Source organism: Copadichromis virginalis, linkage group LG18, assembly GCF_057382275.1.
Source record: "Copadichromis virginalis isolate Kocher_CV1m ecotype Utaka linkage group LG18, C_Virginalis_male_GT1.1, whole genome shotgun sequence".
NCBI classification, from domain to species: Eukaryota; Metazoa; Chordata; class Actinopteri; order Cichliformes; family Cichlidae; genus Copadichromis; species Copadichromis virginalis.
This window is the reverse complement of record NC_140635.1, coordinates 13,692,705-13,715,101: the sequence shown is the minus strand read 5'-3', so window position 1 is coordinate 13,715,101 and position 22,397 is coordinate 13,692,705. Positions and strand designations below refer to the sequence as shown.

The 22,397-nt window shown below is 38.9% G+C and overlaps 1 protein-coding gene across 3 annotated transcripts in view; it reads right to left on the bottom strand.

The window, feature by feature from the left end:
* The window catches only part of myo9b (myosin IXb), a 31,334-nt gene extending 9,438 nt beyond the window's left edge, over window positions 1-21,896 (bottom strand). Inside the window, exons 1-23 of one of the 3 annotated variants that reach the window (XM_085439180.1) lie at window positions 21,427-21,896; window positions 20,397-21,237; window positions 12,990-13,084; window positions 12,764-12,826; window positions 12,483-12,582; window positions 10,219-10,319; window positions 9,088-9,211; window positions 8,778-8,867; window positions 7,843-7,959; window positions 7,437-7,571; window positions 6,938-7,059; window positions 5,122-5,263; window positions 4,707-4,896; window positions 4,429-4,498; window positions 4,092-4,214; window positions 3,975-4,014; window positions 3,747-3,869; window positions 3,489-3,569; window positions 3,278-3,388; window positions 3,037-3,159; window positions 2,634-2,783; window positions 2,311-2,453; window positions 1,456-1,779 (exon numbers count right to left, since the gene is read on the bottom strand). In XM_085439180.1, the coding sequence (XP_085295306.1) occupies window positions 1,456-1,779; window positions 2,311-2,453; window positions 2,634-2,783; window positions 3,037-3,159; window positions 3,278-3,388; window positions 3,489-3,569; window positions 3,747-3,869; window positions 3,975-4,014; window positions 4,092-4,214; window positions 4,429-4,498; window positions 4,707-4,896; window positions 5,122-5,263; window positions 6,938-7,059; window positions 7,437-7,571; window positions 7,843-7,959; window positions 8,778-8,867; window positions 9,088-9,211; window positions 10,219-10,319; window positions 12,483-12,582; window positions 12,764-12,826; window positions 12,990-13,084; window positions 20,397-21,176 (3,347 nt within the window). In that variant the 5' untranslated portion in view covers window positions 21,177-21,237; window positions 21,427-21,896. The remainder of the gene's footprint in view (window positions 1-1,455; window positions 1,780-2,310; window positions 2,454-2,633; window positions 2,784-3,036; window positions 3,160-3,277; window positions 3,389-3,488; window positions 3,570-3,746; window positions 3,870-3,974; window positions 4,015-4,091; window positions 4,215-4,428; window positions 4,499-4,706; window positions 4,897-5,121; window positions 5,264-6,937; window positions 7,060-7,436; window positions 7,572-7,842; window positions 7,960-8,777; window positions 8,868-9,087; window positions 9,212-10,218; window positions 10,320-12,482; window positions 12,583-12,763; window positions 12,827-12,989; window positions 13,085-20,396; window positions 21,238-21,426) is intronic. The other 2 variants (XM_085439178.1, XM_085439179.1) reach the window with 2 other exon arrangements.
* Between the last annotated feature and the right edge of the window lie 501 nt (window positions 21,897-22,397).

The following is a 22,397-nucleotide window of genomic DNA, read 5'->3' as shown; positions in this document are numbered from 1 at the left end:
GGAAGCAAGTGGCAGAACCTGCTGCTGTTGTGCTTTTTGTTCATTTTACTAACTTTATCTCCATCTAACGTTGTTTTTTTTGGCTCACATTCAAGCAAATGAAGTGGCTGTCTTTTGTTTCCCCCCAGTCTTTCAAAGTCAAGATCTAAAAGCCTACTACTTGTCTTCCTTTGCACTCTCAACGACAGAGAACTTCCAACACCTGATCATCAATGATGATGTGACTGCCCGGAGCAAAGTCTGAAATCCCAGCTGCGATTTGAAATCTGGAGCTGGTCTAACGATCATCGGGGAGCATGTGATCTTTGTGGAATATAAGATGGACCAGCTGTGGTGAGCCGATTAACACCAGAGGGAACAAAGAGTGCAGTTTGATGCGCTTTTCATGAAGACACACTCTCACTTCCCGGACCACAGTGTGACCTTCCATGACTTCAGGACTTTTCAGGGAGACTGGGATGTTGATTGCGTAATAATTTCCTGCAGAAATGCATCCGTATTACTCACTAAGGGAATTTGTCCTTGCTGCTGGTGTTTGGATCTAGTGTGAATCCACACACTGTTTGGATTCCTCTGTCAGGTGATGCGGAGGTCATCCAAATAACTGTGGCTGTGGATAATGACCATCCTCTGCACCACATAGTGGAGATGCAGCTAATCACTTTCTCAAACGTGTTTGCACTGTGCTGCCACAAAGACAGACTCAGAAAACCTTGGTCATACCGCACGCCCTACATTCATTTTGGGATTAAGCTTCTTGCTGAATCATTTAGATTTGGACTCTCTGAGCTCTTCGCTGTTTAACTGAACTCCTTCTTTAGTGTGACTTTCAACTTTCTGAGCAAAGTTTTTTTTTTTTTTTTTTAAAGCTGCAGTAACAGACATTTTCCCAGCTATTGTCTCATCTTCACCCTATTCACATTCATGAAGGCGCCTCTTGATTGCAGACCTTGACAATGATACGCCTACCTGCTAAAGAATGTTTTGGACTTGCTGGGTGAGGTTTTTCTTAGCTAAGGAAAAAACGTGTCTCCCATTTTGGGCCTTTTGGTGTGCTTTGCACTCCCTACTCTTTAAAAATTTATTGGATTTGTTAATGTGGCCACGCCTAAAGTTTCAAAAATCTCTTGGTGGGTTTCTTTTCAGCCTAACAATGGCCTCCTTCACCTACATCATCGTCTCACTGAGTCTCACGATCAGATTTTCAGTGAAAATCTAAAAAAAAAAAAAAAGTTAAACACTTATCTGCTTAATTGATCACTGAAGAATGAGGAAACAGGCATCCTATTAAACTTTTACTTTTGAGTCTTTGTGAGCTCAAAGTCTTCACTTCAAAAACATCAATAATAAAATGCACTGTGGTGGTTGCCCAAATTTGGACCTTGGACTGTATTCAAAACATTTTTCTGAGGCCATGTTAGCAGAACCACTGACTGTAGAAGTTGAAAAACTTACTGAAATTTATTTCTCCTATAATTTCTTTGCCGGAGTGCTTCAGAACCTGAATCTCCTGCACTATGTCTGTTGTCCTTCCACCTATCGGCCTTCTCCTTGAATCCCCCGAAATCTTTGTAGCGCTGAAGTGTGTTTCCCTTAGTGTGGCTGGTGGAGTCATTGTTAATGGAAACTAGATCTACAGGGACGGAGAAGGGTCTGGTGAGTGATGGAGGGGATTTGCCTTGACGTTTCTCATTGCCTTTGTCCCGCTGTACAGCAAGACTATTGACTGGGTCAGGCTGCTCCATTTTTTCCTGCCTCTTCAACTCCCTTTTTCTCAAGCTGTTATTAAAAAAAAAGAAAAAGATAAGAGAAAAAAGTGAAATGAATATGAATCCTAACAGTTTTTAACTGCTAAATTCTCATTTTACCTGAAATTTATTATTAAACCAGAGACCATTTTGCTTCCGTAAAGCTATCACAGATACAGCAGATTAGCACATATCCTATTTTGTCCTACTATTATTTAGCCACCAGAGGGCACTGACAAGCATATTTTTCAAATGGTGCATTTCAGCGTACATACCCTGATAAATGCATGCCTTTAAAAATAAACTGGATTGTCAAGGGCATGTGTTTGTGAGCAAACACATATTTCCTTATAGTATTAATCTGAAATCATCTACTGCTTGCTTGCATGCCCTTGAATGCAGCACTCTGCGCCAGATAAATGAGCCTAATGCACTGAGTGTGGGATACATCATCAATTCAAAGAGATCAATCAGTGTAATGCTCACAATCCGAGTAATGGCATATCTGAATAATAACTACAAGAGCTGTTACTCCTGTAATGCACTTCAGCCACATCAGTACCTTTCCCGTCCGCCCCGGTCTTTGGAGCCGCCATCATCCTGCTTCCACTCCGTGTGTTTGGATGCCTCCATGGACGTCCTCCATGCTGCCTGCATCAATGTAGCGGTTCGATTTTGGGTCAGAGAAAACTGACGCCATCTCCTCTGTAAGAGCAGAAATACTATTTTAGCCCTAATCAAGTATGTTTTTGACTTTGAGGAACATTTTCAGTTACTGGCACAGCAAGAAAAAAAAAAAAGAGCCTAAGTGACCCAAATCTTACTGGCTCAGCCTCAGAGTTTTTTGTTTTTGTTTAGCAGTGAGCATAAACAAAAGTGCTGCACCTGTATGATCATTGTAGCATCTCTTTTGTGCAGAAAGTGGAACCTTATGAGGGACGTGCGGAACCAGCGCTGCAGGGTGATGATGCGGCGCATCACTTCTTTGTTGAGTGTGTCTTGAAGCAGTTGCCGTTGCTTTTCCTTAAGGAAAACCTGAGTAGATAAGAAGATGCCATACATATAATAAATGCAGACACATTTGTGCAGTTAACTCTTCTCTAGATTTTAGCACACACACACCCTGCTTCTCTGACATTTATGCGTGTTTATTAGTTTACTTGCGTCAGAATTCTAAAATGTATTATTGTAATTCTGAAATTGTAGTTATTAACGAACGCTTTTAAAGGGAGACCAGAGGCAATTTAATATGGGGCTGATTGGTTTGAAAAGCGATATTGTGATCTACCTTTGTTTTTCCTATTTGGTAGGTCTTCTTATCCAAAGCCATCCACTCAAACAGTGCCGTGATGTGCGCTGGAGTTGCAGCAGTTCCTTGTGGAAACAAAATCCTAAACTTCTCAACAAATTCCTGCCATTGAGAGAAAAACAGCATCAGAAGATGAAAATGAATGAATCAGTTGTTCCTTTCCTGAGGATGATTATTTATATACATTTATAAGTAGAATCACATTAAAACGAGTGCCCACCTCAAATGTGTATTTGGCACTGTAGCCAGACTTCTGGATGTGAACTATCTGCAGTAAGCCTGTATACCTGATTTGGTTTAGGACAAGTTTATCATCAAAGCACAGCTCCTTCTGTTTAAATAAACAAAAAAACAAAAAAAAAATGATGAAGTTTCTTATTCAGTGAAACATATAAACTTCATAATGATGATGCCACAGATTCACAGATTACCTTTTCAGCATTGGCGCGCACACAGAAAATGAAGAAAGGCTCGGCTTTTGCAATTCTGTCCATCAGAGTTGTGAGTGATGCCTGCAAGAAGCATACAAACAGTGAGCAAGTTTTCATTAAAGTACTTCATCTTAAACGGCAACAGAGTTTTTAAGCCTTTCTGATAGGGTGTCACTTGAGGATATCACCGTTAAGAATGACATAGTATTAAAATGTTTCCACACCAGGGATATTTTAGATGTTATGCTGAAGACAAACCTGGAACTGAGAGCCTACTGTAGAAGGATTTGATTTTCGGTGAGGATGGAAGATGGATTTGCTGGTTAGGTCGTGCCCCGTGAGACCAATAATGTGTCGGAGAGAACGCAAATCAACAAGGTTCTGTTTGATAAAACATAAATATAACTGTGAGCTTCCTGACTCTAAAACAAAATCAAAGACTATTGATAAAGAATCAGTTAACATCCATGAGTTATGAGGCTTTACCTTTGGGATAATCTGCTTCTGTCGACCGCTTTTAGTTCTCCTGCAGAAAACAGACAGAAAGAGGATTATGAAAAACTGTTATATATAATATAACTGTTTAACCAAAAGCAAGCTCACCTTTTCTGCACAGTACAGCAGACGGGCTGGCTGGTTTGGTCGTGACCCATGGCCAAAAAATCAAATACATCAACTGGTCGTTCATCAGAGTGATCAAAGGAGAAATCCAGACTCGTGCTGGTACTGCAAGAATGAGAGAACCTCTTTAACTTTATCAGCACAGAACCGTTCTTATGTTACGTTTTGTTTTTTGCTTATATGACCATGTGAAACTTAACTCACTGGATGTTAAGCTTTTTATTCATCATCCAGTGCTAAACGACATATATCTTGTTGGTGTCTGCATCGAGACCAATTCCCAATATGTGCCATTCATGTACTTGTGTGTTATATTTACCTGGATAGTTGAGTCAAAGTACTCCGGCGCTTATCTAGTATCTCTTTAAAAGACTTCCGCCTTGCAGCAGCTGTGGCGACAGTAAAGCAAGCTAGTTGTACATTATAACAAAAATGAGAAACATTTCACATAAAGAAACTCGACTGTCTTGATAAAGGCTGACAAACTCATTAAGGAAAGAAAGTCAAACAAAGGTGCCAATGTTGTCCTACAAAGGAAATTCACTTTTCTCTCTCTTTTTTTTTTAGATAACTGTCAACCATAACTAAACTACCCACTTAATTCTTCCCGTCGACGTCCCAGGTTCTTGAATACTGTGAGGATGCGGATGGCTGCTCGGAGGACACCCCATCTGAACTGTGCTTCCGGGCTGGAAGCAACCAAGTGATGGATGAAGGAGCGCTCACTGCTCCGTAGAAGTGATATGACATCAGGACGCATGTGTTCTGTGTTTTTCTTTCTGAAGTCCTAATGAATGAGAAATAGTAATGATCAGTACACAACCGTGTGTGGTTCACAGCCTTCGCAGTGTTTACACATGTGTCTGACACTAAAAACTAACAATGCTTCCACAGTTTTCTCTGTGGAGGGAATTAATGATTTACTTGGCTGCAAAGAGTTTTTTTCCCCCACACTTCCTTATCAAACAAGGTTACTGCAAAGCCAAAAAAAAGAAGAAGAATTTTACTCCACCTTGATGTGATATTTAACCCTCCCAGCAAAGTGTTGAATCACAAAAGTTGGCTCTGTGTGTGGAGATGGTTTGAAGTATGGGTTGTCCTGATGCTGCTTCTTTATCTTTACCAGCAGACTCTTGTCTGTGGCCTCGGTGAGGCTGAAGAAACACAGTGAGAAAGAAAAATACATGACATAAGGCACCAGCCTTTTTTGGGCCACGGACCAGTTTATGTCCAACAGTATTTTTACGGACCGGCCTTTAAGGTGTCGCAGATAAATACAACAACAAAAATAACCCAAAAAAGAAGATTTATTGATAACACCCAGGAAAAGACCCAGGAAAACGGAGTTAACGATAAAAAACGCAAAAAAAAATTAAATAAATAAATAAAAAATAAAAACACACTAAAAAAAAGATAAAAACCAATAAAAACCCTGAAGACCTGAAAGCCTCAACTCTCGCAGCCCAGCACCAAACGACTCCTGGGGGTTGGGGACCGCTGACATATGGAATAAATGTACGACTAAACAATGGTAAGACGAGATAAAGGCAACCTCAAAAATAAATAAAAAAAAATCATTTCATCCCATAGTGGTTTTTGTTTTTTTTAAACTGACGTTACATAGAGAAATAATTACATTTTAAAAAGAAGAGTTGGCTCTGGCATATTTACTAGACTGACAATACAGAAAGTATACCGTGATGAACTGAATCATCTCTACCTGTTATTAGCTGTGATTTGCCCGAAAAATAATTCAAACTGAATTTTTATTTAACTCCTTTTTAATTTGAGCGTTCATAAAAGATTAATTACAGTCTGTTCTAATGCAAGTGTACTTGATTTTTTTTCTCATTACAGTAACAGGTTACAATCATTTAAATATATAACCATTTGAATACGTGTACAACCTGTTTTAAACCAAAACAAACTTCAATTAATATTAATTACTGAACACTTGAATGAATTTTACTACAATTAAATGAACGCTACACATGAACTACAGCCGCATTAAAAAAACAAAAAAAACAATGATTACACACAGAATTATGTCATGTATATCAATGTGTCTTTCACCAGGTCAAATAAAAGCCCATCTGAACTTGTTTTTACTGCACTAAAAACTTCTTAAAGTGTGAAGAAAAACAAAAATGAAACAAAACAATCTGAATATGTGCAAAATAAAATTAAAACTGCCCAGAATGTGAGCTGCCTCGCTGGAGGTTTGTGCTCTCGGATACTTCTTTGATTTCAGTATATTTTTGGTAACAAATGAACTGATGCAAAAGGCAAAAAGTTTAACTCGTCTGCTAATACATAACTAAAGTATAAAGTATGTCCTCACCGAAGTTATAATTGTCATTATAGGCTATTCATTAATACAAAATTTCTATTTTAACTACATTACCTTGTAATTAAACAATTAAATAGTTTCAATAATGTAAATTTTATTTGTTTCTTTAACCCCCCCCAAAATATTAACAAAAACTAAACGAAGATTTCACACTAGTTTTAAAATACATTTTAGCGAAAGTAAAAAAAAAAAACCAAACAAACAAAAAAAAACTAACAAACAATATTTTTTTTAAAAACATGTCATAGTTTATTTTCCCTACACAGCCAGCCTGAGGTGGCTTTAAGTACTGAAACATTTTCTGTGTCTTGACAGTCTAATTAGAGTGTAAAACGAACACCTGAACTAATTAGACATTTTTATGTAACAAAAAAATAATTTCAACAAGCAAATGAACTATGGAAACTGAATTAAAAAAATATATATATATAGATGAAAATTAAATTAATAAGGTCTACAGTAGTATGAGTTCACTTACTTGCTCTCCTTCTCCAGCAGGTCGAAGAGTCCGATCGACTTCTTGTCGAACAGCTGAACGCAGTCGCTGTTGTTGCTGAACTCAATGTTTTTCCAGACAATGCCCTCTTCCACAAACTCCTCCTGGCATTTATCACAACATATTTACGCAATCATGTCATGTGTTACTGTGAATCAGTCTTCCAAGCTCAAGAATGCCGTTAGTAACACAGTGTTGCAATGATAGTAAAATGAAACTATCCGCAAATTTCAATTTATTGCACATATTCAATTTGTTGTCTGATTGCTCAATGTTCTTTGATTTGAAAGTAAAGAAAAGAGAAAAACAGAAAAAAATGTGGCCATTGAGTGTATGTTGTAAAACATGCCAATATGTGCGTGAAAAGCTGTGAAGAAGAACGTATTTCAGAACTTGCCAGTTAAGCGCACGTGTATGGTGTGTCCAGTTATAATAATGAAAAGAACTTTTTCTTGTTGTAAATGTGTATAAATAAACCTACTTGCTCAAGCCTGAAGATGTTGTGGTTGATGTAACATTGCAGTGTCTCGTTGGCGTAGTTGATGCACAGCTGCTCAAAACTGTTTGACTGGAGGTTTTCAAAGCCAAACATATCCAGGACACCGATGGACAAACACTAAAAACAAAACAGCAATGCAGACAAATTCAAAGGCACCATACTCAAAAGTGTTAATTTATGAGCTAAATATTACACAGACCTGTTCCATTTTAAAAAAAAAAAGCACACATATATTAATGGATTTATTTGAATCTAATCGTATAAAAAAAAAACCAACTAAATGAATCTAAAGTGAAGCAGCCTGGCAGGAATGAATTTGGACATGGAAAAGTAAGGAAAGGCTTTTCATCTCAATTATATCGTTATTATATTGAATCATGCGACTCACTGAGATGGACTCCTCCATGTCTCGTCTGTTCATGGTCGCATGGTTGATGTGAAGGATGATCCAGTCAAACAGAGCGCCGTATAAAGATTGGGCCATGGAGTCTCGCATTGCAACGGCCTGAAAGCACAGGAGCATAACATTACAGTCACATAATATTAGCATCACGAGTGTCAAAACTCATTTTTCAGTGTAAAAAGGGAGTGTTCCCTTTCTACCCTGATGTGTTTACATGCCTCTTCTGTACGGCTTTAACTTGCCTGCTCGTTCCCAGAGTTTGGGAAAAAGCCTCCCCTAATTGCAGTAATAGTAACCAACAGCAAATGATTGCTCATCTTGGAATTGCTGAATCACTAATGTTGCGGTGTCTATACCTTGTTATGGAATGTGGTTGAGGCGTGTTTTCAACAGGTACTATGGACGCTGCTAATAAAGTTACACAATTACACACTGAATTCGCGTTTATTATTATAGTTACAAAACACCACAGTTTTTGTCTTGGTCGTATTGTTGTATTTATCTGCTACACATTAAAGGACGGTCCATGAAAATATTGGGGACCGCTGTTTTAGGGGTTTAATTCTATAAAAGTCTATGAGAGAAACAGGGCTCAAGCCCCTTGATCTATAATCTTAGCAACACTTTTCCTCATGAGTTTTGTTTTGTTTTGTAAATCTTGGTTCATGTAAGAATCAGAATGGAGACTAATTTTGGAATTTTTTTTTTCCATACACAGAGTCTAGTCATCTTGATGATGACGCTGAACATGCTGAGGCTTGAGGCTTCCTAAAAAAGAAACTAACCAACTACTGAGTGACATCAGGGTGGCATCATCTCTCTCTTCTATATAGCTGATGATTAAAATGTGATGTTAATGTAGGAAGAAGGCAATAAAAGTTGACTTGTAAAATTAAAGATCAAGTTAACATTTAAACTACCTCATCTAGCGTGTACGGTAAAGCTATGGTGAAGCTGGCAGTTATCATTTTTCTCTTGATCAAAGTATTCACCAGTGATTCCTCTTCCACCTGGAAATAAAAAGAAATACATAAGTATTGAGGCATTTCTTCAATCTTCTGCAAATGCCACTAAAATTACAGACTGAGACATGTTTATTTACAAACCACACTGACGCAGTTTAGTTTTCATTTTCTCTGGAACTTAACTGGACCCTTTCAAGTGACCATTACAAATGTAGCAGTACGCAGTACACTGCAGTAACACTAAATCGGCTGTTTCTGATCATACCTTCAACAGGTCTGACAGTATAGACAAGACTTCAGGAGGTCCAACCTCCAAACGCGGAGGGTCGTCTGACTGAGTGAATGTGACGTTACCCAAGTGGAGGATGGCGGAGAGGATGGAAAATATGCTGCACATTGGACACAAACACAGTCAGTTAATCTTATCAAATGTATGAACCAAATGTCCACTTTGTCATATAATATCACAGAATTTCAATTTCAATATAATCTGTATCCGTAATATAATCTGTCTATTCATCCTCGTCTGCTTCCTCCCACAGTCCAAAGACCTGAATGGATTGTGGGAGGAGGCTGGAGCACCTGGAGACAACATGCAAAGTCCACACAGATGGATTCAAACCCAAGGGCCTGTCTTGGGGCAGGCACCAGGCCTCCGCCCCTTTAATTAAATAAGTAGAAGAAAATTCATTGGTTTTTTTTACTTTTTAAGTGTTCATATTAAAGGTGGTCAGTGTTCCTTAAAACCTCAGATTGCTCTAAATGACACTGGCAACATCTTCAATGTAGTCATCTCAGCAAAACCCACAAAACAAACGTATGAGCTAAATACGGATTACTTAAAACTGTGAACCATGCAAAGTTAATCTAGTTGTGCCCAAGACCAAATGAGACAGCCAAAGGACACACAATTACTTTTACATTACTGTTTAAACTTTTTTCCCCCCCTCAATCTCATCCACACATCACTGATGAACTGGTGGCATATTTAACATTGTTTTGTTGCTCTAAATATATCAGTGCTGCCTTTTGGGACATCCAGTGCTTCACATTATCTTAAAAGAAAAAAGCTTAAAAGCAAGCTGCATGTGTAAGTCTGCACCTCCTTCAATATAAAAAAAAAAAATCATGACCAAATCTATAAAACCCTTTATTACTACTTTTGTTTTTTAAACTTCCCACCTTTTCAAACTATGAATTGCTGTGGGTGTTTTTTTGTCAGGGAAACCAACCTGAACAGCATACAAACTATGTTGTTTTTGCTTTTCTGCACATGCCTTGTCCCGAGGCTGCCAGGTGCTTTCGGACAAGCTCTGACCTGTTACTGACACTAGTATAGTATAACTTTTATTCTAGTCTGTAGCATTTTAGCTCTTTCTATCATTATCATACATACTGTTTCTTAGTGGAGGGCAGGAACCCAACCATCTCCATAGCTTGATGGAGCCTCTTGTACTCTTGCCCAAGTTTCTCCTGATCGTCTAAAAGCAGGTCTTCCTGTGGAACATGCAGAACACAAATACATGTTAAGCAAAGACAGATGTTTATGGATGTAGTTATATAAGAATCCACACACTGCATCATGCAAGAACATGCAAACTGAGGAATGCACAAACCTGTATGTTTGGTTTAACTCAGTAACGCTGAGATCAAATGCTTTCTGTGTGGATTTTTATGTGCGCATGCACAGGTATAGAGTCTGTATTGCAGTGGGTAACGCTGTTGTTTCCATGTATACTTGTGCACTGGCACGTCTTCATGAGTGAAACTGAGCTGATCATGTTGGACTTGAAATACTGAGCAAAAGTCGCTTTTTCTGATACGTACAAGACTTCAGCAGTGATCGCGTCTTCACAGTGAACGAACTATTAGAGGAAAGAACACGAGAGCAGTGGCAGATGTATACACTGGCAGAATACAAGCTGCTGCACTATGGGCTCAAATTGTGGTAATAAATAATTTGTACTTCTAAATCAAATGCGTATTTGTGAACTGAGTTTTGTAACCTTGTAAACCAAAATATCTGAAAATTTGATGTTTGTGCATCTTTAGATGAGAATTTGTGTGCGTGTAAAAAAGATTTTTGTTTGTAAAAAATATTTACACAACTTTAAAATTTTTTCGTTAAGGTCGCACAGGTTGCACACAGAAAGCAAAAAACTACCTGTAAAACTCTGCGCTCAAGTCCCTTTGCTTGTGTGCAAGTTTAGAGTTACAAGTACAAATTTTGACCAGATTTTTCTTCCTTTCATCTTATTGGTCAATGTCATGTCATGGGTTTGGCTGTTGGAGAGGTCCTTTACTGAGCTTCAGGTCCTGGAAGAATAAATGCCCTTTTACATGCCAGCCCAGCATTTCCTTTCATCACCACGAAGGAAAACAGTCTGCGCATGTCTGAGTGTACAAGCACTCTTTTCAGGTGGTTAAACTGTAATTTTAGTTAAATCTACATCTATAAACAGGGAGACAATGGTAAAAGAGTCAGTGAAAAATAAACAAACATGCCAGACTTGTTCTTAAGTCCTGCATTTAATAATGTAATTTAGTGGAGAAGCACAGGCAGTGTTTCAGTTAAAAGTGCAGTTTTTCAGCTTTACGTGAACAGATGTTTATTTCCTGTACAGCAGCTGCATAATGAACAACCTCAGGTAAAGCATACATACACATCTACACTGACACAACATTTATGTTTATCGTTGGCCAGCAGGTTCAAGTCCCTTCACTGTCTGGTTCTTAAACGACAATTCACTACGGCTGGTGTCTCTAGCTTAACATGTCTCAAAACAGAATCGCCATTACCCAGTGTTTGTTCCTCAGTGGGTGTGTCGCCACGAGAGGAAAAACAATTAGAGACATGAACAGGTTGGTGGTGTACCAGGGGCTCTTTTTAGGGTTATGGTTCCTCTTCATCCTCACATAGAAGGCATGTTTTCAGCCCCTACAGATAGCTATTGCTGTTGTTGCTATAGAAATGAAACTGAATTGGATTACTTTTACTCCAGTTTGTAGCATTGCAGTTACTGTTGCATTGTGTGGTGACATAGTATGAGTCAATGTTGCCACAAAATCCAGTCACCTTCCTTTCAAGTTATGGGCTGCTGGCTATGACACACGACAGATGAATGTCACATGACTATAATAAGGAAAACATATAAAAACAAATGTTTACCATCATTAAAATATAAAAGCTGCTAAAAAATAAAAAAATATAAATGGGAATATCAATTTTCCCTGGTTGATGCAATAAACAGGAGACACTCTTATCAGGTGGTTAACCTGTAATATCAGTTAAATCTACATCTATAAACAGGGAGACGAGGGTAAAAGAGTCAGTGAGAAAAGTAACGAACATGTCAGACACGTTCTTAGGTCCTCCATATAGTAATATTATTTGGAGGAAAAGCATGTGTGGTGTTAAGTGCAATTAAAGTGTAGTTTTTTTTTTTAGCTTCATGTGAATATCTGTTTATTAATTATACTGCAGCTGCTTTCACAGGCTTCTCTTTACTTCCAAGAAGTTTCAAGACCCTGTAGGTCTGTTTCCATAAAACATATCTCGCTGGTTTTCACGCATTTGATAACGTTATATATGGCATGTATTTAAGCTGGTCTTCCACTTTCTCTCTCACTGCTGCTGTAAAGCCTGTGGATCAAAGGTACCTGTTTGAGGTAGAGATAATCCTGTGGCTTTAGAAGATGTAGCTCCTCCTGCTCGTCTTTGGACGCGCCCATCAGCAGATAGTAGAACACATGGAAGTTTCTGCAGGAGAAGCAATTTTCACTTCAACTTTCCCAATGACTCAGCGCTTTTATTGGGCTATGGTAGACATAAGGTTTCTTGTACAAACTGGGGAGTGGTGTGAACATGATTATTGCCAGAAGAGATTTTCTAAAAATTGCACATGTTTGAATCTTGTATTCTATTTGAGTCTTATTTATACCTCTCACTCTTATCTCTGGTCACCACGCGGCATTTTTCCAGTAGGTACTTTTCAATAACGGCCCTGAACGAGAGACAAAGGAAGAGAACGTCAACAAAACCCATGAAGCTGCAATTGTTCTTTTGTGACACTGGAAGAAAAACTACTATGAAACAAACGGTTAACTTTGAAGAGACACGACTCAATCAGAGGTGGTCCATGAGAAAAACAATAAAGGGCGCTTTACCCTCTGATGACACCACTTTCCAGGTAGTTGAGCTGGATGAACTTCCCAAAGCGACTGGAGTTGTTATTCTTTGTGGTCTTGGCGTTGCCAAAGGCCTGTTTAAAACATAAAGAACATCAGTTTTCAGTAAAATAAACAGACTAATTCATCGGCATGTTTTCCACAAACACTGGCACCCAAACACAGTAAATGTAGGTTTGTGGATGGCAGATTACTGTTACCATTAGTCGGTTTTATGTAATGACATGGATAGAGTTGGTGTAAATGAGTTGTGCTTCAGTGCACATCTTATAAATCAGGAGTGAACACAAAAAGGAAAGCAAAAAAGCACCTTCACTTTATAAACTGTTTTTGTGTTTTCTGCAGATATTTAACCTGTTTTGCTCAGAGAGGTCGCTAACAGCTGTTCATCTCTATTACAAGCAGGAGCACTGAGAACAGAAGCTCATTGAAATTGTGTTTTGCTCATGAGTTCATAAAAACTAAAACAAAAAAGAGAAAGAAAAGAGATTTGCTGTCATTTAAGGCCCAGTTCCTTCTTTGTTGGCTGGTATTTTCTGCCTGCTGTTGCTCAACCTCACAAATGTTTATTCAAAAACTAAAACCTATCAGCTAAGCGCTGATTAATGCATCCTTTTAAAATTCTCAACATCAGCTGGTTCTTATACCACCGTCTTTTTGTCTTTTATATTTGTTATCAATTAAACTAAGATTTATTTCCCTTCCTTGAAGGAATTTTATGACCACTGTCACGGTTATCAGGTCTCTTCTTAGTCCCGCTATTAAAAGTCTCAGATAAAGGCCCATAATTGTTTGTCACTTAATAGATGCTGCTGACTCATCCATGCCAACCACCTAAAGCTTGCATGCATGTGCGACAGAGTGAGACGCACATGGATTCTGTCTACCAAACGGTCCAATTTGTCCCCCCAGATTATTTGAAAACTTTCTAAAAAGGAAAGCAAAGTTTTGGGGGCTGCTCATTTAAGCCAAATCAGAGCACTTAGGTCAGTTTGACTGTTTTAAAGACAAAGTCACCACCCTGCCACTGAAGTAAGGATGATAAATTGTCTGTGTCACTGTATTTTTAGCATGATGACTGTGACATTAAAAAGTCATGACTCAATTGCTCTTTCTTAGGAACCTCAGGCTGTTCAGGTTTTGTTGTAATGGGCGATGTTTACGGGAATTGATTACGCTTCTTCACACTCAAAGAAAGGTAATTGTCTGCATTTTTTTGGGTAGTGATTAAATAGTTTTTCCTAATCAGGCCCAGGTGCTAAACTAACACCCCTTCTTTATCTGCTCGGCTGACGGTCATGTCCTAACAGGTCAGAGCAGCGGTGCAGACAGTGAGCTAGATACGCACACGGCTCTGATCACATGCCAGGAGGAACAACTTTAAAAATCACTGAAAAGTTCTCAAAATTACACCCATGTAAATTTCGACAGACTATCAAATTTCCTTTTAAATTTCAGATGAATCAATTTCACATAAAGAATAAAGGCAACTAAATAATGTTGGTGGATGCAGCTGGGAAAAAATAAAAGGTATGTGGAGAGACAAAAAGATAGCTGGTATGCAGTATAAAGTATAAATAAAAAGACTTTATACTGGGATCAAGACTCAGTGTAACGAGCAGCTCCCTCAAACACGGGTAACAATTTTAACTTAACCATCACAACACTGACAAATGCAGATGGTGTAAAGAAAACCAGAACAAAAATCACAGTCATCACAGTAAACCACCAATCTGTGAACATAACAAAGACCAGGTATTCTTCCTCTCCCATCCTCAATCACATGCTGGAAATGTGCACTCACTCGTCAAAACTCAGAGAACCCATGATATGCAGAAAAAAGATGGAGGTCCTTTATAGACCCAAAGATAATGGAGGTACTAATTCAGGTAGATATGTAGATGCTTGTGAGGTTGGTCTCTATGAATTAGCCTTGAGAAAAAGCAATTACCATAGTGGGAAATACCAGAAGTGAAAGAAGTTATAATGGGGAACTTTTTTTTTCACATTGAGGACATGCAAATGTAAAAAACAAGCTGTTTTCTATTCTTCATGAAAGAAGAAGAAGAAAATTTCAGTGATAAATTTTAATATATTTTATAGTTTATTATTTTTCAAGCAGTGCTAAGATTATGAAACAGGTTTTAAATGCCGTGTCGTGTTATCTGTTCTGGTCCTTTTCAAAGAAAGTTCATGGTAAATTGGGCCGGCTCACTGTTGGACCGACTATCAGCCCATTCACAATTTAAAGCAGTATTACCAAAACCAGCAAGAACTGTAACTAAAGTTATCTGAATACAGAAGACAGTTGATGGAGACAGGATGTATATGTGCTGTGTGAATATGAGTGCAAAGTATAAATACGTAAATGGGACATGCAGTGATATAATGAAATAGAAATTATACTGGAGAATACGTTATGTCTGTAGAGTGATTATGCATTGACTCTAATGCAGGTGTTTTTTTTTAAAAATAATTTCTTATTGTTGTGTCTATGAAACTCAATGCTGCTTGTGTAAGAGGAACCTGCTTCTTTCATGTTTATGTGCCGTGGCTGTTGGATGGTGTGTGTACAGATCCCAGGTAGATCAGCTTAGACTGAAGCTGATGGAGATCCTGATTAAAAACAAAAAAATTGGAAATGAAATTATAATTGATGACAATAAAAATAAAGTTGCTAATACACAAAAAAATGTGGCATTAATGTCAAAAAATTCCTCCGATTTTGGAGTAGTTATTTTGTTCTTTCATTAAATTTTGTGGTTCTCCAGCTTGTGTGCAGACAGTCTGCGACACCTTTCACCGCTGATTTGAATATGAATATTATATCAACAGCAGCAATGTTCTGTCTTGTTTTATTTGACTAATGCATTTGCATAATACAGTACTGTTTGACTTATTTGTTCTGTTAGCAAACTAATATACGTAATCACACTAACTAAAGCAAAAAGAAAGAAAAAAAGAAAAAAGAAAAGTGTGGTAGAGGATGGTTATATGTAAAAGAATAAAAAAAAAATCACCTAGCATGTTGCTTTAAGCTTGTATGATTTGGCTTTTGACAGTACAGGTGAGAGGTTACTGTCATGACAATAAAAAAAATGGTTTGGTGCTTTTATTGCTATAGGTACATAAATGCTATCATGCTGATAATATAATCATAATGCTAGGTGATTGCTAGGCAACACAATGACATGATAATGTCTGATATAGTTAATAACCATCAGGGGCCTGAGATACATTTTTGTCACGTTTGATTGTCCTAGACCAAGACTTGGGCAAAGAAACAAACACTGAGACAGACAGACACGTTCATCATGTAAAATACATCAAGCACATCATCTAAACGCTCTCGAAATCCTGCTCATTTAACTTCTCCTTTTTTGGGGGCCAATTCCCACACTAGGAATGGTTGGCTTAGCTCATGTTTACCAGTGAACACCTAAATATCGCAGTTGCTGACTTGCAAATCAAAATAAGTAATGGAACTGGTGCCAAATGGACTGTGGAATGCTGAAGGCGGAAAAGGGGAAAATGGGACAGAGAACAGCTTCAAATAATCTGTAATCTCCTTCGATATGTCGACTTGTGAAAATCCATGATCCACGGATTAAACTAACCAGGGGCATGGATTGAAAGAGTGCCTTTATTAGAGAGCAGAGGGATACAGAGAGAGAGAAAAGTGATTTATACTTTGTTCTTTATGTTTAGCAGCAGGCCTGCCCAAGCACGTTCTGACACGTTCCTGTTTCTTTTCTCTACTCTGTTTCATTCCCTTCAAGACAACACCCTGCAAATCCTCCCAGTGGAGCTCAGCAATCTCATTCCTGATCACCAATACCTACCCAATCAATCATTCACCATTTCTGGATAATGCAAGGTGTCGTCATCTGCGGACTAAAGACTGCAAATAGTCTGAAGTCAGTAGCTGTTTCCTAGCATCAGAAAGATCAAAGCTAGGTGTACTTTCCACTACGTGCCAACAACAGTTGAGATAACACTGAAAGTTACAGGGAAAAAACAGAAGGCCCAATATTTTCAGATTTTAGATAAAAAGGAACAAGTCTTGAGGCGTGACTCATGCATACAAGGAGATCCCAGTGGCTTAACTACACGACAATAACCCCCCCCGAAAGAGATTAACGTCAACTGATCCTGATTGCTACAAGAGTGCCTATTTCATGCTGCAAGGCCAGACTTTCTGTGGTAAACACTGTGGCATGACAACTCAGACATCAGTAAAAATTGTTCAACATTTTGCTGGTTAAAAAAAATAAAGAAATAAAATACAACAGATAAACCACAGTAAACACAAATAAAGATATACTAAATAAACCACGCAGCTAAATCGGCGATTCCCCATAAGCTTTTTGGGAACAGAGCACAACACACTATAAAAGGAGGTAAAGCTCAGCTAACAGGAAAAATATTTATGCTGCAACCTGTTGGAAGGAGAAACTCGCTCAACTTGTTTAGAGCGAAGAAGAATCCATATTTAGCAACTGTCCAGTGAAAAGCTGGTCCTTTGGGATTGTGTTTGCATGTGGGTGTGTGAATGTATGTGTGCGTGCATAATCGGAAACAAAGTGGGATGATATCCTTTGTATGAGGTTAGTTGCTGTACCAACAGAGAGCTAAAGCCTGTACATAAACTCAAACAGAGCATTCTTACACATTTTGGTAGCTGGGAGAGATTTAAGCAAATCTCTGTCACCAAGTCAGCGAACTCCTCTCAGTCCTTGAGCAAATACAACACACACTTAGATAAGTTTAAAAGAGGAAAAGCATCTGGCCTAGTTTCATGTCTGCTCTCTGTCATGCACTGTGCAATTGTGCAACAGGCAAATGAAACAGAAAGCAAGTGGGAAATGTGTCGTTACTCATTTACACGGACACTGTAGCATGACGATGGTGTGATAGAAACAACACAGACTACAGTGAAACTACAGCGGTGGGTAAAAAACAAAAACAAAAAAAGAAGTGGGAATTCCCAGCCGGCAGACTTTGCTTTACTTTCTGGTGCCTTCAGATTTTGGGAAATTGTTTGAGCTTCATGTAAATCCTGATGTGAGATGTCATGATGTCCTGATGTGAGACATGTTTGCAAAACAAATAGATCACAAACAAAAAAAGCAAAGCTCATTTGTTTTCCTATTCTAATGTGATGGTATTAATAGCTCTTCAGAGCTTTTCACTAGTAAATGATTACAGGAGCTTCCTTTAGAGCTGAATTTTTTTGTGGTTTTTCTTGATTAAGCTGAGGTTTCTGCTGCAGGAAGTTACTAGTCAGTGGTTTCACTATTTGGAACATTCTGCATTTCATTTGCATGTCTAAAAAAGGATAAGAAAACAAAAATCACCCTCATCTATCAGAAAACTCATATCAGCACAAGTCAGACCTCAGCTTGAAGCAATCTTTCTGCTTTAGTCACGTCACTCACAGCAGCAGAATCAAATGATCAACATTAGTCTGCTAGTGACATGACATAATCACTCTGTAAAAACCAAAATTGTCAAACTTGCAGGCCTGCAAATGCTTGATTATGCTGCAAGCTGAGGTGAAACTTGAACAAATAGCACAAAAACTGACAAGTCGACATCTATTGGTGCCTGCGATAGTCTGCTAGCTACCAAACCAATCACAGAAGTTTTCAGTGAAGCACCCCTTTGTCCTCCAATTTCACTTTGCAACTGCCAGGAACCACTTCCCAACTGGTTACAAAATCAATCAAAATCATTGACGACCAATTATTTTAGTAGTCGACGCGTCGTTTGAAGCTTTGTAAGATCCGAAAGCAGTAGGATAAACGTCAAACAGACAACTGATTTAACAGAAGTGTGAGATGATCGAGAATTTACTCCAACGTCCTGTTACATTTTGGATAGCAAGGAGTAGCTGGCTGACTTTATTAAACTCAACCGAGACAATCTGCTAATTTCATTAAAAGTTTAATAAACGATCATCTTGTCTTTATTTTTAGTTAGCACATACCTTAAACTGTAAGCTAATGATAGTTATATAAGAGAAGATGCATGCTGGTGCAATAAGATGTATGTTTTACGCATTATCTGATTAGTTGACTAATCGCAAAAATGATGGGTGACTAGTCGACTATCAAAATAATCGTGTGTGGCAGCCCTACTCCACAGTGTAGCAGCTAACACATTCGGATAATATACAAGAAATCTTGGTTTGAGACCGGGAGAAAACACAAATCCCTGTATCGTGGACATGTTAGAAAGGGCACCCAGTGTGAAAATCTGTGCCAAATAACACTTGGTGAATGCGGGCATTTAGTTACACGTGAAACGGACTCCACACAGAGGAATCAGGAACCCCAGGTAAACCACGCTGAGCCACTCTCTTTGGTGACAGTGCTAACCACTACACCACCATCAATGGCAAAAATGCCATTGATCTGAAGGTTTTATGACTTTACAGTTTACAAACCACAGTGCAATGTAGTCTAATGAAAGTAGTGTCAAGCTGTATAGATTTAACCGTTTCCCCACATTTGTTAAGACATTCCATGCTGTTAATCCGTCTGATGTCTGGTGTATAGCTGCAGCTTTCTAAGGGCTTGGCCATGGCCCAGGTGGAGGTTTTGAATGTACTTTTTTTTGCACTTCTTTTATCTTTTTTATTTAGTGTATGTTACAGTGGTTTTACTGGTTTGCCCCACTGTACCGTCAGCTCAAGCAATGTGTGACCCATAAACTAAAACAAGTTTGACACACCTGTTCGAAAAATTAACCAAAACTAATATGTTTCAACAAAACTTAAAATGTTATTTGGGGTTTGCAGTATGTGCTGGTGAAGAAAAAAAAGAGGGAGAGAAAGAGAGAAAATTGGGGTTACAGGTAGAAATACTGAAAATATGTTTTCAGTAAAAGAAAGAAAAAAAAAAAACCCAGAGAGGTAGATGGGTGTGCTGCTGTCTGCAAGATCTAAAATCTAAAGTGATAATTTCTCATACCAGGAAATCACCTCTCTTTTAAACAAAAGGTTGAGTGTTTTGTCAAATGTCACAAAGCAAGAACTGATTTTTTTCAATCGTGGGTTTAGCTCATTCAGTTTGCAGTGATATTTAACAGGTAATAGAGACGCTGTGAAAAATGTTTGTGGCAGTTGGAATCAGTCGACTTGGTGAACTGTTTTGGTGACTCAGGAGGCAACAATGTGAATTCTTCAGTGTTTCTACACCTAAATGATAACAATCGAAGGTGATTTTTATCAGATGTTGTGCTATGTGAGAAGCTCTGGTATCTTGTTGCCTCTGCCTCTTTTGAGGGGGGGCAAACTCTGGACTGCTCCAACTTTTATTTTGAATTTTTTTTTTTTTTTTTTTACATCAGTGGTTTGAGCAGCATCACATAACAGTGACCTACCTCCAACACCGGCCCGGACCCGAGGATGGTCCTTTCCAGCCCGCTGGAGTACATGTTCTGGCTGAGTGAAGTCAAGCAATGAATGAGATAACTGCTGCTTTCAGTCTTCCCTGAGCCACTCTCACCAGTTATCACAATACACTGGTTAGCCTGCCTGTTCAGCATAGCGCGGAAGGTCACGTCGGCGATGGCAAAAATGTGAGGACTCAGTTTTCCCAGTGGCTGGTTCTCGTACATTTTGACGTACATGGGGTTGTAGTAAACAGGCAGGAACTTATTGGGATTGATGGCGATGAGGATCTTGTTGGCGTAGGTGTAGATTTTGTGCTTGTAGAAGCGTTGGCGTAAAACCTCCAGAACATTCTCCTCGGTCAGTGTGGAGAGGCTGCAGAGGTCATCACACTCCCCTGTGCAGATCTCTGTTCTGCACCCTCCATTGTTGACCTGCTGCTGCTGCAGGATGAAGTAGTACCCTTTGCTCTGAGGGTGCCACTTCTGCACCTCTCTGGGCCACAGCAGGACTCGCTCCAAAGGGGAGTCCCCTGCCTCCAGCGGCCTCTCCTTTCCCCCGCTCTTCCTCACCTCCAGCAGGTCGTATGCCTGGTTGGGGTCCAGGTCCAGAGTAACCACAGCATTGTGGATGACCAACGCCACGGTGTCCCCAACACTGATCTGCAGGGGACAGTAGGCAGCTGTGTCATACGACACCCTGGGGTAAATCTGCACAACACGGGCCTCTTCATCATACTCTAGGGCCCCAGATCCATCTGTAGTGCTCATCCTGACAGTCAGAGACAGTCCTCAGCATAACTCACTGCTCCAAAACCTCAGCAGGGGTCCGCTGTGTAAGCGCACACACACACACACACACACACACACACACACACACACACACACACACACACTTAAAATCAGGAAAAGAAGGACAAACAGCAGTGTTTAAGTTCCCACTATTCCCATCTAAATTCCCAAGTAAACAGCCGCACAGGTAAACAGCACTAAAGAATTAAAATGCCAAAACGAGCCTCACCTTTTGAGCAAAACCTCTCATTTCATCTTTTAAAAGCAGAAAAGGCGCTGAGAGCTGCGGGAAGACGAAGATCTCTGCACCTCCGTTTGGCGCTAACCGACTCCTAACACACTACTTTTAAGGAGGAATAAATAAACAAACAAAAAAACTACCTTCACCTGAGTGTTAAAGTAAAAGCGAGCCAAGAAACTGTTAAGAGAGACTTTCAAATGAAGACAGAATAATTTCCCAGCAGGTCGGCGTCGTCCTTCCTCCTAGAAATCACAACTTCGTTCAGAAACTCAGGATTTACGTCTCCGCGTCGTCCTGGTCCGAAAGTTAGGTTAACGTTACTTCCTACATTTCTACACACACACACACACACACACACACACGAACAGCAACACGCCCGTCGATGTTTTCGTACGTCACTGACCTGTAAAATATTTATCTTTGAATAACAGCAAAGAAACAAAAGCATCACCAAATAAAGAAAGAAAGAAAACCACAGAAGAAGTTACGTTAACAGACTGAATGAGAACTTTAATTGCCCCAATTTGTGTGCACAGGTGAGCGTGGGGTTTCAGCTCCACCTAGTGGAGAATTGGAGTATTACAACCAACTAACACCACTTTTTAAATGTATTTTTAAAACCAGTAACCAATCATATCTACTGTATTTACACTCCTTATTGTCTTTTACAGAATGTTTCTGTTTTCACTTGGATTAGGAAATCACTAACACATTTCATTAATGCCATCTGTACGTGTCTAGTCCTAAAATAATTTTAATATTCTTTTCACATTAAATAAAAAAACCCAAAAAACTTTTTACATTATGCCATCAACATACCTATCACTGCTCCTTATTTACCTGCTCAGGCCCTTAAAAATCAAATTTCTTTTAAAAAAAACTTTCTGAAGCACATTTTTAATGTTTGAAAACACCAATAATAGGATTAGAATTAGATGAAAAGGACATAATTAAAGCTG